The sequence below is a fragment of the Hippocampus bargibanti genome, linkage group LG13, assembly GCF_051943395.1.
Source record: "Hippocampus bargibanti isolate YZ-2025 linkage group LG13, ASM5194339v1, whole genome shotgun sequence".
NCBI classification, from domain to species: Eukaryota; Metazoa; Chordata; class Actinopteri; order Syngnathiformes; family Syngnathidae; genus Hippocampus; species Hippocampus bargibanti.
Genome location: NC_142746.1, coordinates 22411484 through 22427971, shown reverse-complemented (window position 1 = coordinate 22427971; position 16488 = coordinate 22411484). Strand labels below are relative to the sequence as shown.

The 16488-nt window shown below is 42.2% G+C and overlaps 1 protein-coding gene across 1 annotated transcript in view; it reads right to left on the bottom strand.

The window, feature by feature from the left end:
* Positions 1-16488, bottom strand: part of fmn2a (formin 2a) — a 41207-nt gene that overhangs the window by 14041 nt on the left and 10678 nt on the right. The window contains 8 exon segments of the mRNA XM_089012757.1: positions 327-447; positions 1074-1133; positions 3441-3587; positions 3985-4114; positions 4198-4289; positions 9266-9327; positions 11609-11696; positions 15784-15925. Of these exon segments, the coding sequence (XP_088868883.1) occupies positions 327-447; positions 1074-1133; positions 3441-3587; positions 3985-4114; positions 4198-4289; positions 9266-9327; positions 11609-11696; positions 15784-15925 (842 nt within the window).

The following is a 16488-nucleotide window of genomic DNA, read 5'->3' as shown; positions in this document are numbered from 1 at the left end:
AGGTCACGGTTAAGTAGCAAGTGGTAAGAGTAGTAAGAGTGTCCGGGATCTGGCTAGCTTTCTGACCATCTGGCTGGCTATCTACTAGTTAGCTAGATTTCTGACTATCTAGCTAGCTATCTATCTGGCTATCAAGCTAGCTACCGATTAGCTATTTGAATTATTCGGGATTGAGTGAACGCTGGCTCGTGTGGCTGCCGCTGCTCACCCACAGAAAAATGTGACTGTCAAGTGACCATGAGAGTTTTGAAAGGCACTTATAAATGAAATGTATTATTATTATTTAAAAAGCAGGTCGGAGAGGGGGAGGGGTCATGTGACCTTACCGGTTAGGTCTTTGCGTAGCTTGCGCAGGTCCTTTTGAAAGTCCTCGAACTTCATCTGGGAGGCCTGGAAGAGGTCATGCGGTTCGGGCAGAGGGTAGACGCACGTTTCTCTTCCAGCGTGCTGGTGGGTGAAACACAACATTCAAGGCTGGATTGAGACAAATGTTTTAAGCGGCCCACGTGCACTTAAGAATCCATTCAAACAAGTCCGAGAAGAGATGTTTGGTTTTGCAACACATTAAGGATCAATTAAGTGAGGCAAACAGGGAAAAAAATCATCAGGGTCCTCTCCATCACTGTCGCGGCGAGGCCATTACAGCTTTCGGCGAGCACGTAAAAGCAGGTTGATTTTGGCAAGCGGCGCGACGGGGCTGAGTTCATCTCATCTGGCAAAAACTAATTATTTACACCGCCGTCTCTTTAGATGGCGTGCCAGCGAACCCGCGACTGCTTTGAACGAACGAACGAACGCAGGCCGGGAGATGAAGAGTGAAACGCAGACAAAAAAGAAATCATTAATAATAATAATAAAAATACGAGCCAAACCGGAGAAGCGAGATTGCAGTTTGCCGTATAGACGACGGAAAAGACAAAAATAAATAATTTGATAAAGGATAAGTCATTGTATCCTCTGGCGAGATGGGAGATGAAAAGGGGGCGGGAGGGAGGAGGGGGCGCTGGAAGGATTTCTGAGGGAATCGAACCCGAACGCAAAAGCGATTCAAATAAACAGAAATGAAAACATACCTCATCAAAGTGCCTCAGATAGTAAGCAACCACGTAGGACAAAAGACTCTGCGAGGTATCCTGAAAGAAAGAAAAAAATAAAGAAATACACGAATACAGTAATATCTCGGTTTACGAACCCCTTGGTTTACGAACGTTAAATTTATGAACATTTTACCTTGGCATACAAACTATTTTTCGGGAAACACACGGAGCGCCACAATGAGTGATGTGTCGTTCGCGATCGAGCCCGTTCTAACAAAAAATGGCAGCCGACCTTTTTTTTGGTCCTCTATTCCCCGCCCCCAGTCTTTGGTTAAAGCCACGTGATTGGTCAAGAACGCAGGAGTGAGGGGAGGTGCTTTAAACATTAAAGAGACAGGCAGACGACAGAGAGTGAGAAAATGGATATAAAACAGTGAAATTTATAATTTGATAGTTCAAAGGCAGAGTGTAGACTGCAAGGTTAAAATGCCCATCAATCAGGCTCCACAAATAACCTGCATTAGCCATCTGTACACTTGATGCAAAATCAAGTCAAAATCAATGTCAGTTTGATTGTCAAATATGCTAATATGCATGACATACAGCAGAGATGAAATTACTGTCTTCTCAGACCCAGAAAATGCTATCAACCCAGCTAAACATAACACAACTGATGAGGAACAAGGTAAAATTATTGCAGAGAAAGCACCTCCAAGGGATCATTCCTCAAGATGGTGAACGAAGGATACGTTCCTCATTAAGTGTTTAAAGCTGATGAAACTGGCAACCCCATTCCATTAACGACCCTCGCAAAGGTCAATAAAATGACTTTATGATACAGTACAGTGTATTTCTTTGATTATAATACCGTAGCACATTTATTATACATAAAATAAGGATTATTTTGTGTAGTTTTAAGGCTTAGAAAGTAGAAAATGATGTTTTATGGGGACCTGGGAAGGGATGATTCTCATTTTAATGCTTTCCTGTGGGAAATTAATTTTTGGGATACACACTTTTCGCCTTACACACTCTGTCTGGGAACCAATTAAGTTTGTAAGCCAAGGTATCCCTGTAAAGCCAAATCCTTTATTTATTAATCTACTCAACCGTGCGCAGGACGTTTCAATTTGTGTGTGGGCATACCAAAATAGAAACAGCGGATTTAGGAGGGGAAGATTAATCATGACATTAGGGCGAACAATGTAACAACACGCTCAGGAAGGCTGTCATAATTCAGAGCGGGATGTTCTTTATGGACCAAACGTCGGGTCCACCTCCGGCGCAGCGCAAATGCAACATGGTGGCCATATATGGCGGCGCCAAGGGCAGAGTGGGAGCGGCCGCTGTGATATTGAGCCAGAAGAATAAACACCGCGGCCTCTCCTCCAAAGCTCCGCGGCTCATGTCGAAACACAAGTTTCATGACTGGATTCTTAATTACGGCTTGGGGGAGCTACCGGAGGTCAAGATTTTTTTTAACAGTGCAAAACTGAAGTTCTCCTGGTTGCTACCAAATCCACCTTGAGCAAAGCTAACAGTTTCTCCTGGACCGTTTCTCCCTCCCATCAGGTCTTTTGCCTCGGTGTCATCCTTGACACCACTCCTATATAAATAACTTAACCCGATCTGCGTACTTCCACCTACGCGATATCAATCGTCTCGGCCCGTCTCTCACTCCTCGCACCACTGCTATCCTCGTTCATAGTCTTGTCAGCTCCCGGATTGACTATTGCAATTCATTTCTCCTCGGCGTCCCTCAGAAACGTCTCCACAAACTTCAACTGGTCCAGAATTCTTCAGCTCGGATCATCACCAGAACCTCATCCTTTCACCACATCACCGCCGTCCTCCAAGAGCTCCACTGGCTCCCGGTCAAGTATAGAATCAACTTCAAAATTCTTCTTTATACATTTTGCGCTATCCATAACCTTGCCCCCCCTTACCTATTTGACCTTCTTCACATTTCTATTCCCTCTCGTTCCCTCAGATCCTCTTCCTCCCTCCCCCTGCCCGTCTCAGCACGATGGGGGACAGAGCTTTCAGCTGCTCTGCAACCAAACTCTGGAACTCACTTCCTCCAAAATTGGTAGTAACATGGATTCTCCTGCCACCTTCAAATCCCAGCTCAAAAGCCACACATTTAGAATCGCATTTTACGTGGAGCGCTTTCTCTTGTTTCTATTTATAATTGTATTTTATTTCTTGTATTCTATTTGTGATTGTATTTTATTTATTATAGTACCTATGCTTGTCTGTGACTGTAAAGTGTCCTTGAGAGCTTTGAAAGGCGCTTAAAATGTAATGTATTGTTATTATTCTTATTATTATTGGCTTTTGCGTGTCAAGATAACGTTGCCGTTTGACTGCAACGTGAATATGAATTTTCTGTGAAGCACTCACGCTGCTCTTAACGTCCTTCAGTTTGGGCAGGATGTCCAAAGTGAAGCCATCAGCCTGCCCGCGGGTTCGATTCCCTCCATTCATGAAGTTACCAAAAGCCAGAACCAGACCCAGAACCTGTAAGACGCACTTTCCACTCTGAAGAGACTGAAACACAGATACAGACAAGTCACACACACTAATGCTCAGTTCTATTAGCTATAGCTGAGCTAGCTTTCTATCTATTAGAGTTGCTTCCGGGCTGACGCGTGTTGCTATCTATTAGCTAGCTATATATTTGCTATCTATTAACTCTCTAGCTAGCTATTAGTTATCTCTCTGGCTAGCTATCTTGCTGACTAGCTATATCTTAGCTAGCTTTCTATCTATTTGTGTTACTTCCGGGTTCCGTGAACACTGACGCGTGTGGCTGCCGCTGCTCACCCGCAGAAAAACGTATCCTGTGACTGTAAAGTGACCTTGAGAGTTTTGAAAGGCGCTTAGAAATGAAATGTATTGTTATTATTAAAATTTACACCAAAGAATGGTGGGAGGGGTGTCTCACCTTGCATGTTCTTTGTAGTATTTCCATTTTTCGGCTAATTGAGGTGATGCATTCAGAGAAAGTGGACTGGAAAAGGATGCAGAAGACCCTTTCGGAGAAGTTGGGGATCTCAGATAACTGCAGGAGGAACCTGCAAACAGGAGTCGTATTGACGGATGTTCAACTGTATTCGTCGAGACGACTGGAGTAGCAAGTAGTGCTCTGCAGACTGACTGCTCGGGCTTGTCCAGCGGTTTTGCGCCGTCCTTGTCTTGCGTGGACTTCACATGTTTGGCCATGCTCTCCATCTCGTCATTTAGGGCTCTCTGAAAAAAGTTATTGGTCATTATTTTTTTTTTGTATTCAAATGTCGATATTTTCCGGTGTATAAGGCGCACACAAAAACCCTGCGCCTTATACGCAGGTGCACCTTATATGTGAAGTCAACTGCATTCCCTCATGTAGATGAATTAGCACCTTATAATGTGGTCTTACTTATATTTGGAAAACTTTGATATATTTATATATTATATTTGGTAAATGGTTTTCATTCATTGAAGGTGCGCCTTACAGTCCGATGTACCTTATATATGGAAAAAGTTTGAAAATACACCATTCGTTGGGGGTGCACCTTGTACACCGGAAAATACAGTAGTATGGTCACTTGAAGGTGCTTCTGAAGCTTCACCCAGTCTAGATTCCAAGTCATATGCAGAGAGTCTGTTTTAATAGCGTTACAAAATTGCCAAATTTACGGTACAGGGTAAATTCCGATATTTTGTGACTTGCTCAAATTCAAACCAACCTGTTCACGAATCGGCTGACAATTTATGACTAAACGGGTGAGCGGGTGCATTACGGCGACGCTCATGATGCATGGATGAATTTTTTATTATGCCAATCGCGTATCCTGTCCAAGCTAGAAAAATAACAAAGAACGTCAAGATGTCGCTCCCTCATGTCGTTGTTTTGTTGAACCCCCTTCCACACCCACCAGCGCGAGGATCCTCGGCGGACATCAATAGCGGGCTACCAAACGCTCCGATTAGTATTCCGTACACCTTCTTCGGGTAGGGGCGAGCTCTCTGTCCAGACGTTTTTCAAGTGTAAATATATTTAACACAAAGCAGATCCGTTTCAAAGGGGGGTATGGGGGGTGTTTGGCGTAATTGGGGACAAGTAGGCATGAGCGTGTGATCTTTGAATTGCAAGGGCATGTCGCAACGCTTGTTAGCATGGGAAATGCGCTCTCATGTGGAATATCAAAATGTAAAGGAATGTCGGGTGATATTCGCCCATGCCGTATTCATTAGCCGCTTTTCTGCTTCTGGGGGTAAAAGGGGAGCCCACCATGGCTAATTTGCTCATTTCGATCACCGGCATTTGCTGTTTAGGAGCGTCTCTGTGCAGTACTACTCATAAAGGGGAGTAAAATAAGCTACTATAGTAAAAGAAGCTATTTTCATAAAACAGCAAAACCCTTCACTAAATTGCCATGGTGGAGTGAGGCGGGCGGAGGCTTACTACAACCTGGATTGGTCGCTAGACACATAACGATATACGAATTTAAATAAAAAAATTAAAGGCAATTTTAAAATGTTTATAAAATGTTCAACACTTTCTAAAAATGGCCAATGTGTCAATTTTTCAAGATTTTCTAAAATGTCAATCACACGGATAATACTAGTGGGACTCAATTTTCGGTACATATGCGCCTCAAAGCTAGCAACCATACATTCGACGACAGTGAGGTTAAAATCTTAGCGAAAGAAAATAGATGCTTAGAAAAGGGAGTCAAAAAAGCTATTTTCATAAAACAGCAGCACCCTTCTCTAAATCGCCATGGTGGGCTGAGGTTCAATTTGGATCGTTCCTACAACAGACTTCTTAGGCAACATAGGCTCATTTATGCTGATGAGGTGATAGCCTCAAGGAATAGTTCTCTGCTCCCCCAACCTGAGAGCATTGACTGGTCTGGCACCGCCACGTCTGGATAGTACGGATATATATATATAGGGCCTAAACTACCAGTAAGACTTTAGTTTGCTGACGAAGCCTCTTGGATAAGAAGCGAAACGTCCGACACCTTCAAAGAAGTACAGATGTCGGCTGAAGAAACCTTTTCCTCGATGGACCACTTCTGTACGACTGAGAGCTTACACAGCCGTATTAGTTTGATCTGGTCATTTTAGTCTAAAAAAGTCAGAAATCCGCCGATGGGTGGAAAATTCTCATTGGAAAGAAGAAAAATGGAGAGGTCACGGTTAAAAGATGGTACGAGAAAGGACTGTCGTTCCGACTGACCCCGCGTGACATTTGGTTACCGTCAGCAGTCTGAGTTTCAGACAGCCAGTCTGGGCCCAGATTACGCCTTGCGATATTGCAAAGGAGGGAGTCCCCCCCCCCACTCGACTATCACTGTGACGCGCTTTTAATGGCTTATTGTTCAAAGCGCAGGAGGGCCTGTAATCCGCAAGATCGCAGACCGAGCGACTCTACGCCCGCAGAAAGAGAGAAAAAAAATTGGAGCGAAGGGGGAAGAAAAATCAGCGTCCGCTCCGTTTCAGTTTGTTTGCGAGCGTATTTGTGCCTGGAAAAGTGAGGGAGAGCAATGATGCTGTCCCCCTTTTTTTTTTTTTTTTTTTTTGAGCAGGCAGCCAGAGAGCAAGCGAGGGCGTCGCCATTCGAAGGCCCCCCTCGCATTCCTCAAGACAGGCTGACTGTGCTGCCAACTGTGGTTTTAGGGGTCTGGAGACCCACAGACAGGATGGAGTCTCGCAATACAAAAGGGAAACAATTTGGCTCCTCCACTCAATAACACAGCCCGAGGCGGCGAAGGGGCGGCGAAGGGGCAGCGAGGGGGAGGCGGCCAAATGGGGCGAGAGGCCTTCCAAATCGCGGGGCTGAGCGCTCGAGAGCTTAGGAGACACTCTTGACATGTTGGTTCCCAATGGCGGCTTGCACTGTTCCCATGATCAACTTGGGAGAAATTCATTACCGTATTTTCCGGTGTATAAGGTGCACCCTAAAAAAAGCCTTCATTTTAATAATAATAATAATAATAATAATGAAGTAACTCAAATAGATAGAAAGCCAGCTAGCTATCAGATAGCTAATAGCATGTTTAGCATGTAAGGCCTCAGACAACCTAGCTCACATGGGATGCAGGACAATCTCTTCATCAATGGATGCTACAGCTTCGTGTTTGCTTTCAACATTTACAGTAGTTTGTAGCAGACGTGCACATTCCACCATGACGTGTCTGATCCACTAGTGAAAAGAATGCTTTGATTTGCCCCTCTTTCAACTAGAACTGTGTCTTTTGTCACATTATTTGTAATTTGTTTGTTTTTTCCTTCTGGATATCACCGCAAGAGTGACTGCCTTTATAGCAGCTCCTGTATTTTGTTTTTCTACTTCTTCCTTTCCTCTTATTTTCATCACTCTGTTGCTGTGAAATGTAAATGTCTCCACTGCGAGACTAATAAAGGCTAATCCAATTCCAAACATTTTTAAGAAGGATATTCATCACTCGCTGCCTTTAAAATCACACTTATTTTTCATTTTATTTTTAATTCAGCCTTGGCCAAAATGGAGTTTTCACAGGATCTTCAAACATGCTGATTTTTATAGGCTGTTCTTTACAATGCGGGCTCCCTCCCGGTGGTTTTCGACTCCCTCCACCCCAGCCTCCTTTTTTTGGAATACAAGATGTGCTTTTATTGTCGGAGCATTGAAACATGCCGACGACAGGCATTTATGCAAATATTATGCGCTTGCAAGTGTCCTTGTCAAACATTTTGATGATGGAGGAGGAGAAGAAGGAAAAGGAGGAGGAGGAGAGCTCGCCCAGAGCAAAAAGTGGAGTGGATTAGATCCAGCGTGACAAAAACAAATTTAGTGTGTTAAATCAGCGCTCTCCCCTCCTTATTCAGGCCCACTGGGAACATCACATGCTTTTCGCGGCTGGCCGTTTTTGCTTTTGGTGCCTAATGCCCATGTCCTTTGGTTCAACCCTTTAGCGGGGGGAGGCAGGAAACTCCACATCTCAAGTGAAAAATCGCTTAACAGGAGAGTGGCGTCGAGTGGGGGGGAAAAAAAAAAACAAAAAACATGTCGCTGGATTCTAGAAACAGCAACAGCTTCATCTAATTGATTTTGCTTTTTTTTCCTGCAAAAGTTGAGGTGTTTTTTTGTTGCTTTTGAAGGAAAAGCCAATTAGGTGAATTGTGGTTAACACAAATTAAAAAAATTGCAATGCTAACAGTGGACGCTCAGCTGTTTGGAATTGCGATCAATCACATTTCGCCAAATCCTTTTCTTGTTGTCTTCGGTCATGAAATACAGTGATACCTTGGAACTTAATTGTTTCCTACAAACTGGGTGTAAGGCAAAATAAATTGCATTCCAAACATTAATTTCCTTCAGGAAACCATTAAAATGAGAATAATTTGTTCCCAGGTTCCCATAAAACATAATTTTCAGCTAAATAAGACCTAAAACTAAACACAATATACCTTATTTTATGTATAATAAATGTGCTATGGTATTGTAATTAAAGAAATAAACTGTACAGTATAATAAAGTCGTTTTATTTACCTTTGTGATGGTTGTTGATGGCTTGATGGAATGGATAGCTTTTTGCATAGTGTCTCAAGGAGCTTCGGGTTGTGTATCTTGGAAGTTGTGATATTGCGACAGCAAATGACACACGAGAAACTTCATTAATAGCTGGTTCACTTGCTTGTCTTTTCTGTGCAGTCTACACTCTGCCTTTCAACTATCAATAAAGTTGAAACGAGTCCAAATTTCACTGTTTTCTTTCCATGTTCTCACCTTTTCACATTTTTTTTTTTTTTGTTTCAAGCTCTGTCGTCTGCCTTTTCTCTTCATGTACAAATAGTTTGTATGCCAATATATATTCTCGCGAATTTAACGTTCGTAAGGTGCAAAATTCGTTAGCTAAAGCGTTCATAAGCCGAGGTATCACTGTAGTTTGTTTGTGCAGACTTCTGTGAAATGTGCAATCGCCTCTGTGTGTTTGTCGCAAGTGACGGTTTCAAAATAAAACGGTTTAGCTGCATTGGTGTGCGGTTTTTGTTGCAACATTTTGCGTGTTTAAGTATTGTTTTTATTGCGGCGAATTGTTTACAGCTTGAGATTGATGATGGTGTGTGTGTGTGTGTGTGTGTGTGTGTGTGTGTGTGTGTGTGAGACTAACTGGTCTTTCCCTTCAAAATAAAAACATGCGATGAGTTTCAGAGCGGCTTCATCACCGCATGCCATATTTTTTGATACTCACGTTCTCGTAAAGTGCTTGTAGGGTCTCCAGATCCACGACTGTGTTGTCCATATTGAGCACGGCTAAGAGACGCAGGAGATTCATATCATTAATTTCAAAGCAGGCAATGGACGCTACGTAAGCACGACACCGTCTCGAAAGTTGCCATGACAATGTCAAAATGGAGGAAGTGCAAATGACATGTGTCCATAACGACACGCCAACTACTTCACCGTCAGGAACACCATGACGTTAGAATATAAGACAAAAGTAGCATTTTGCTCCATTGTGGCAAGCCGGGGAACTATGTTGACATTAGGTGGTGCGCTTCATTTTGACCATGGGTGTCAAAGTCAAGGCCCGCAAAAGCAAATCAAGTGCCATGATGCTAGCTAAAGTCGAACCAAAATTTCAAATGGTCGCATGTAAACCAAAATAGCCAAATAACCAAAAAGTAGTGTGTTGCCTCCATCTTGTTGAGCTGTAGATGTAGTGGAAGTATGAAAGAAAAGGTACATTGATATATGGAGCTGTTGTCACGTTCTGGTTGGCGACCAACGGGTGGCGCTGTCGGCCCCGCCTGCACCTGCACAGGTGTTGGTCGTTCCAATCTGTGGCAGTTAAAAGGACTCCCGGCACGACCATTCGGTGTCAGGTCATTCACCCTGTCAGGTTTCTTTCATCTTGGTAGATTTTTACTCCTGGTTTTCTTTGATACTTTGTACTTTGTTGTTCTGATGACTTTGATGTCTTAGATTTTATTCCTGCTGACTTTATTGAATACAATTTGTCAATTACACCCAGCTGCTCCCTCCTACTGGCTTTTTTTGGGATACACCACCATCACCACCTTGCAAACCGTGACAGCTGTTTTGCATCAACACATATTTACAGTACAAGAGTCCAGTTTTTTTTTTAATATCCAGCAGTTTCTTTTGTATCTGCTCCAACATATTGCGCTCTGCAATACAGCGACATTTCCAATCAGCGCTAATGGTGCGCTACGCTAAAAGTTGTCCTAACGTTTGAGATGAACGACGGTGCTGACGAGCGTGGCCCTGGCGCGACCTCCGACAATGACCTCTGATGGATGTGCAAACGTGACAAATTAGGAAACGGTGGAAATGCTTCAAAGGGCATTAATAGTGAATTATGCTCACAAAAATAACAATCATAATAATAAATATGAACTAAAAATATGTTTTTTCCCTATGAATCCAATTCAGTTTCGATGAAAGCGTCACAGTGAAGATTTCTCTCCGGACCAAAATCGAAACCCGGAGTCTTCTTTGACGAGAGCGAGTGTTTAGACATGTCGATGAGTGACGGCGGCGGACTAATCAGACAAACTAAAACAGGAAGGTCATCATCATCATCATCATCATCATCGTCATCATCATCATCTCCCGAATGACATCATTTTGATAAAAGGCGGCTCGACAACATGGTGACAAGTTATTTGAGGGGCTGAAACCAAACAGTAGTAGTAATAAGAATAAGAAGAAAAAAAGAAAAAGAAAAAAAGAACAAGAAAAAGAAGAAAAAAAGAAGCAAAAGAAGAAAAGAAAAAAAGAAAAGGAGAAAGAATAAGAACAAGAACAAGAAAAAGAAGAAAAAGAAGAAAAGAATAAGAACCAGAAGAAAAGGAAAGAAAAGCTCTGTCGTACAGGAGTGGTCCATCGATGAGAAGGTTTCTTCAGCCGTCATCTGTACAAATTTGAAGTACAGATGACGGCTGAGGAAACCTTCTCATAAAAGGAAGAAGAAAAATAATAATCATAAATTTTATTTCTAAGCGCCTTTCAAAACTCTCAAGGACACTTTACGGTCACGAGATAAGAACTTTTTTCTTTGTGCAGGTGAGCAGCGGCAGCGGAAAGAAAGAAATAGAAAAAAACACAGGAGCTGCCGGAAAGTGAAGTCAAAAGAACAAAAAAAAAAAAACTAAATAACAAACAATACTAATAATACAAAGACCCAGAGAGTCATTCATTCTTCAACACTTGTTGTACCCTCTTTGTGACATGAAGCAGTTCTAAATGAAAGAGGAGAGGATCGAAGCATCATTTTCAGCAATGGATCAGGGACGTCACGGTGGAATGTGCACGTCTCCCACAAGCTAAATATTGAAAGCAATTGCTGATAAACTGATTCTAGCTATCTATTTGCTGTATATTAGCTATTTAACTAGCTGGCTGGCTATCGAGCTAGCTATATATTTTCTGGGATGTTTTTGGATTGATTGGATTTACCTTTCTTAGTCTCACAGTGGAGACATTTCCATTTCCCGAAAACTAGTTCAATGTAATGTTTGTAAGGCGAAAAGTTTGTTGGTAAACTGTGTACTTGTAATTAGAAACTCACCATTTTGGATGTCCTTCATGTCAAGATGGATGCTGGACATCAGGATACCGACAGCCTGAGAACGCTTGTTGCTCAAAAGCTTCACCACCTACAAAAATCAATGTAGACAACAACGACAACAAAAAATGATAACTATGAGAGAACAACATGAAAGAAATGTCTTGAAAGTATGAAATAATTGACACGTTACAAAAGACAGGCTCTTTGCCGCCCCCCACCCCCCTGCAGCCTCCCCAGCCCCGTTTGACATTTTCCTTGTGTGGGAATGCAACACAAGTCTACTAACCACAAACATTTATATGAAATTATAATGCTGTCTCGTTGATTTATGATGTCTCAATTGACTTTAGCGCCACCGTCATCTCCAAGTTATGACGAACAACGTCATAAGACAGTGGAAGAAAGTGTTTCATGTTACCAATCGAGGCGGCAGAGATGTTGTCAGGTCAAACCCAAGAAAAAAGAAAAATGAAAGTGGCTGAATAAACTCATGTTAAATCACATTGTTTTTGTGGTTAAAAATACGACGACGTGTGTTGTGTAGTTTGGCAGATAGCAAAAAAAAAAAATCCAACTGTTTGTTGTCACTCAGTTCAAGTTAAAGCGTACAATTACATTCGCATACTTTGACTGAACCGACCGCAATGCTTCGTGTAACAAACATTCGCTAGCTTAATGCTAACACCCAATGCTAAAACGCAAGAAGGACGCTAGCGAAATTAGCATCGATTCAAACGATTAACCCCGTTGTTAACGCATACCTTGATAAGTGTATTATGGATTACAAGTGAAAGTAAACGATTCTAAAGTATATTTCGCAGCGTGGAATAAAATACTGTGCTGGCCTACCGTCTCATTTTTCGCCAAAACATCACTTTGCTACGAGGAACCATCGAAAAGGTTCTTCCATCTGGACTATCTAAGTGTAGAAAAGTTCTGCAATTAGTTTTGGTATATTTCTGAGCCCATTGACAATCTATCTCCTTACGAAATTGGTTCAGGGTGGCCAATTTGTGGCTTTTGCTCTTTTGAAATCAAGCAGTGATGGTGGTCGGGTCCCTCCAATATTCATTTAAAATGACGGTCGAGTTTGGGAATTTTATATGAAACAAACATATTCTGTTTAGACCATTACGAAATAAATTGGCACGATTTTTCCCCCCGCGGTCATTTTCTCATTTGAGTTGTTTTGAGAACATCCAAAAGCGGGAATCGAACCCAACCACATCCATCAATTTGTCTGTTCTTATTTTGTCATTTGTCTTTCCTAATTTGTCACTTGTCTTTCCTAATATTGGAACGGACACCAGAAAAGAGTAGCTCGGTGATATGGTTAGCGGCTCTCCGAGGTGGCGTGGGTAGTTTGGCAAATGGCAAATCCTGCATGATGCATCCCCAAGGTATTTTTACTTGCAGAGGACAACGTCCTTTACAGTCTGTTACATTGAACAAAAGAAAAATAGCCGGAGAATCAGTGGTCAGCGATTTCAGGCACAAAGACTCAAAGCATTTTGCCTGTGAATGCCAAGAGCATCAAATGGCAAATTACATTCAGACACAATTGGCTTCAAAATGTTCAAATGGGAAGAAAAGAGAGTGCAAACAAAAAATGTCAGGCTGCATCGGGGGCCACATTCTGTCCTCACTCTGTTCACAAAAGAGTGATGAAATGAAGATTAAAGTGATTTAAAGTCCACTTAACTGTTCTCAGAACTCCTTGATTCATTGAAATGAAAAAGAACAGAGGCCGGATACAAAAAGAATTCAAAGCTTTTGCTATGAGATGGCCCCCGAATAGAAAGTCAATTGGAGTTTATTGGATTTGTTTTGTTTGTTCAGGCATTACATGTTTAAAGGACAACCGACACCACTGTTTTTGTTTCCTAGCTGACATCAGAAAAACGTTTTATAGCATCTAAAATACCCAAAATGACGCAGTCTGATACTTTTAGTCAAATGCAAAACACCAATAAAAATGACTTAAAGTGTCTAAAAACTACTTCAAATTGAAACCGGAAGTGGCCAGTTTCAGATGGTCCCGCCCCGTTGTTCTTGGTGTCACGCCAAGACACCTGCCTTGCTCGAGAATCAAAACAATGGCTTCAGATTCAGAGAAGCTGCTTTCTTGTTACTCATCCAGTTATGAATATGATTCAAATAGTTCTGAAGAGGAAAGCATACGTGTTTGCAATCGATTAAAGAATTTATTCCATGTCATTTTGATGCCTCTGTAGTGACAAACTCTTTAGTAGTAGCCAAAAAAGGCAGGAGATGGCGACAAAGCTGTGAGGAAATTGTCTCCTGGGAGGTTTTGTCAGTGAATATCAAATAGTAGTCTTGGTTCAACACACAATGATTCACCATCACGTTATTCATGTGTTTTCCTTCTAATTTCGCCATCAACACAAAGTTTTCAGACCAAACAAAGTACCGCAAAATGCATTGAGGTGATGAAAGGACTGCTACAGTGTGTCACTTTCTCGGTCCGGGGCATTTCTTCCGTGACGTGACGTCAGGACTCGTCACCAACTCAAAAACAAGACTTCCGGAATATTCAGTGCGAGTCTTAAAAGGTAAAATCTAGCTATATGCGGTGGAATCTTTGTCAAATACGCTCAGTAGAAGTCATTTGAAGCCATTTTACAAATTATGGACACAACTTGTCGGGAGGCGTCGCTTGTCCTTTAAGGAAGTGTCCAAATTTCACTTCAACGGAATTTTTTGGGGAGATGATCGCATGACGGCGACAAGTCACCGACTCTCATGAAATCATTTTCATTCCTTAAAACCACATTTCCTCTTTGCAAACCGTCAGATGATTCCTCACGGACGGGAAGAGCACTTCCCTGGAACAATATTATTTGTGCTAGTCACAGTTGAAACACACAATTTCTCTTTGATCACAAATAATACAAATCATGACAAGAACATGTTTGAATTGCAGATCAAACATTTCGTCGCTGGCTGATTGATGGCTTTGCATGAAGCGTGCTGGCAAAGAAAGACGCTCTGGCACAGAAACGTGAATCACACAGCGCGCACAATGGGAGGAACCGCATCATGAAATACGGCTGCCAGGCTTCGATCCACGAAACCTCAAATTTTTTTTTCTTCCTCCCCACTCCTCTCGAGGAGGAGTCATCGCCACCGCAAGGTTTCTTTTCCCCGCACGCGAAATACTGGCCGGCTGCCATCATATGGTCAACCGGGAGTCTGACGGGAGCCAGAGCTCGCACTACATAACTGTCTCGCTGTTCCTCTCGCATTCCTCAGTGGGACAAGAAAAGAGCCCTGAGGCATCCCCAATCACCCGAGTACAGTGATACCTTGGCTTACGAACTTAATTGGTTCCCAGACAGAGTGTGTAGGGCGAACAGTGTGTCTCCCAAAAATTAATTACCCATAGGAAAGCATTAAAATGAGAATAATCCGTTCCAAGGTTCCCACAAAACATAATTTTCTATTGAATAAGCCTTAAAACTACATCAATTATACCTTATTTTATGTATAATAAATGTGCTATTGTATTGTAATTAAAGAAATAAACTGTATTGTATAATAAAGTCGTTTTATTTACCTTGGATCTAGTTGCCTCTTGATGATATCCGAGTGAAGTTGCCGTGCTTTCTCTGCGATAAAACCCTCACTCACACTGTCCCCTGCTAGCTGCTTTTCATTAATCCAAATCGACAGAAGATTTTCAACTTCTATTGCCTGAGACCGTTGCTTTGACAACACATAAACACCCTTAGCAACATGTAGCAATAGTCGACTTAGCATACTGGTACTCGGACGCTACATCCCACAAACGCACACCTCGTTCGTGTTTTTCGATGATCTCCTTCTTCTGCTCGACCGTAATTTTCTTTTGTGTCCTATTCGGCTTAACACTAGCCTCGGTGGGGTCTTTTTCGGTACCATAATAGCAACGGTACTCCACTCGATAACAAACCATGTCTGCACTCAAAGTAGGGGGTGCGGAAAACTAGTCCGCCAGCCACCGTGGCGCTGTTCGACCGTATGGTTTGGTGTTTATCCGCCGAAAACTAGTTCGTTAGCCAAGATTATAGGTTCGCGAATTTAATGTTCGTAAAACGAAAAGTTCATGAGCTAAAGCGTTCATAAACTGAGGTATAACTGTACATATTGATATGAAAGTTTTGAAAACATCCTACCTGCTTGCCTTTGGATTTGCTGATCGTGTCAGAAAGGGGCTTTTTCTTTTCTTTGACGGCACTCTTGCAAAAGAGATCCACAAATTCTTCAAAGTCCACGGTTGGTTCTTGAATTTTCTCCCAAACTAATGAACCGCTCTGCCTGCAGAAAGACAGAAATAACAAGTGGAGTACTGCACAAAAGCTATCACTTGTTCACTTTTAAACCCTTTCCACTGCAGAACTGATTGTGGAGGCGTCCAGGTAGATTTCTGACCTTGGTAACAAATGACGGATGAAATGTGATTGGTTAAATGCTTAAATACGAAAACACACATCTGGAAGCAGGGTAACAGTGGAAAAGTAGTGAAAGGAAGCTGAAAAACAATTTGGAATTATTTAAAAATAATTTATGGACAAAATATAATTAGTCTATGATTCAAATATTTTTAGGCCAGCAGGGAAGGACTTGCAGGCCCTGACGACCCGCCACTGGTTAATTCAATCGAGCCTGAACCTCTGAACTGTGAGGTAGACATGCTAACCACGATGTCAACCATGCCGATTTATGAATTGGCAATTATGGGGCAAATTAGGCGGCCTGTTGCCTGTAGTTCCCACAAGCTTAATTTAGGAACCAAAATGCCTTGCATGACAATTCATTTGCAGTCACGATGCCTGGACTGCATCACATCCATTTCCCGCAAGGTTTAGCGTCCCTATCGC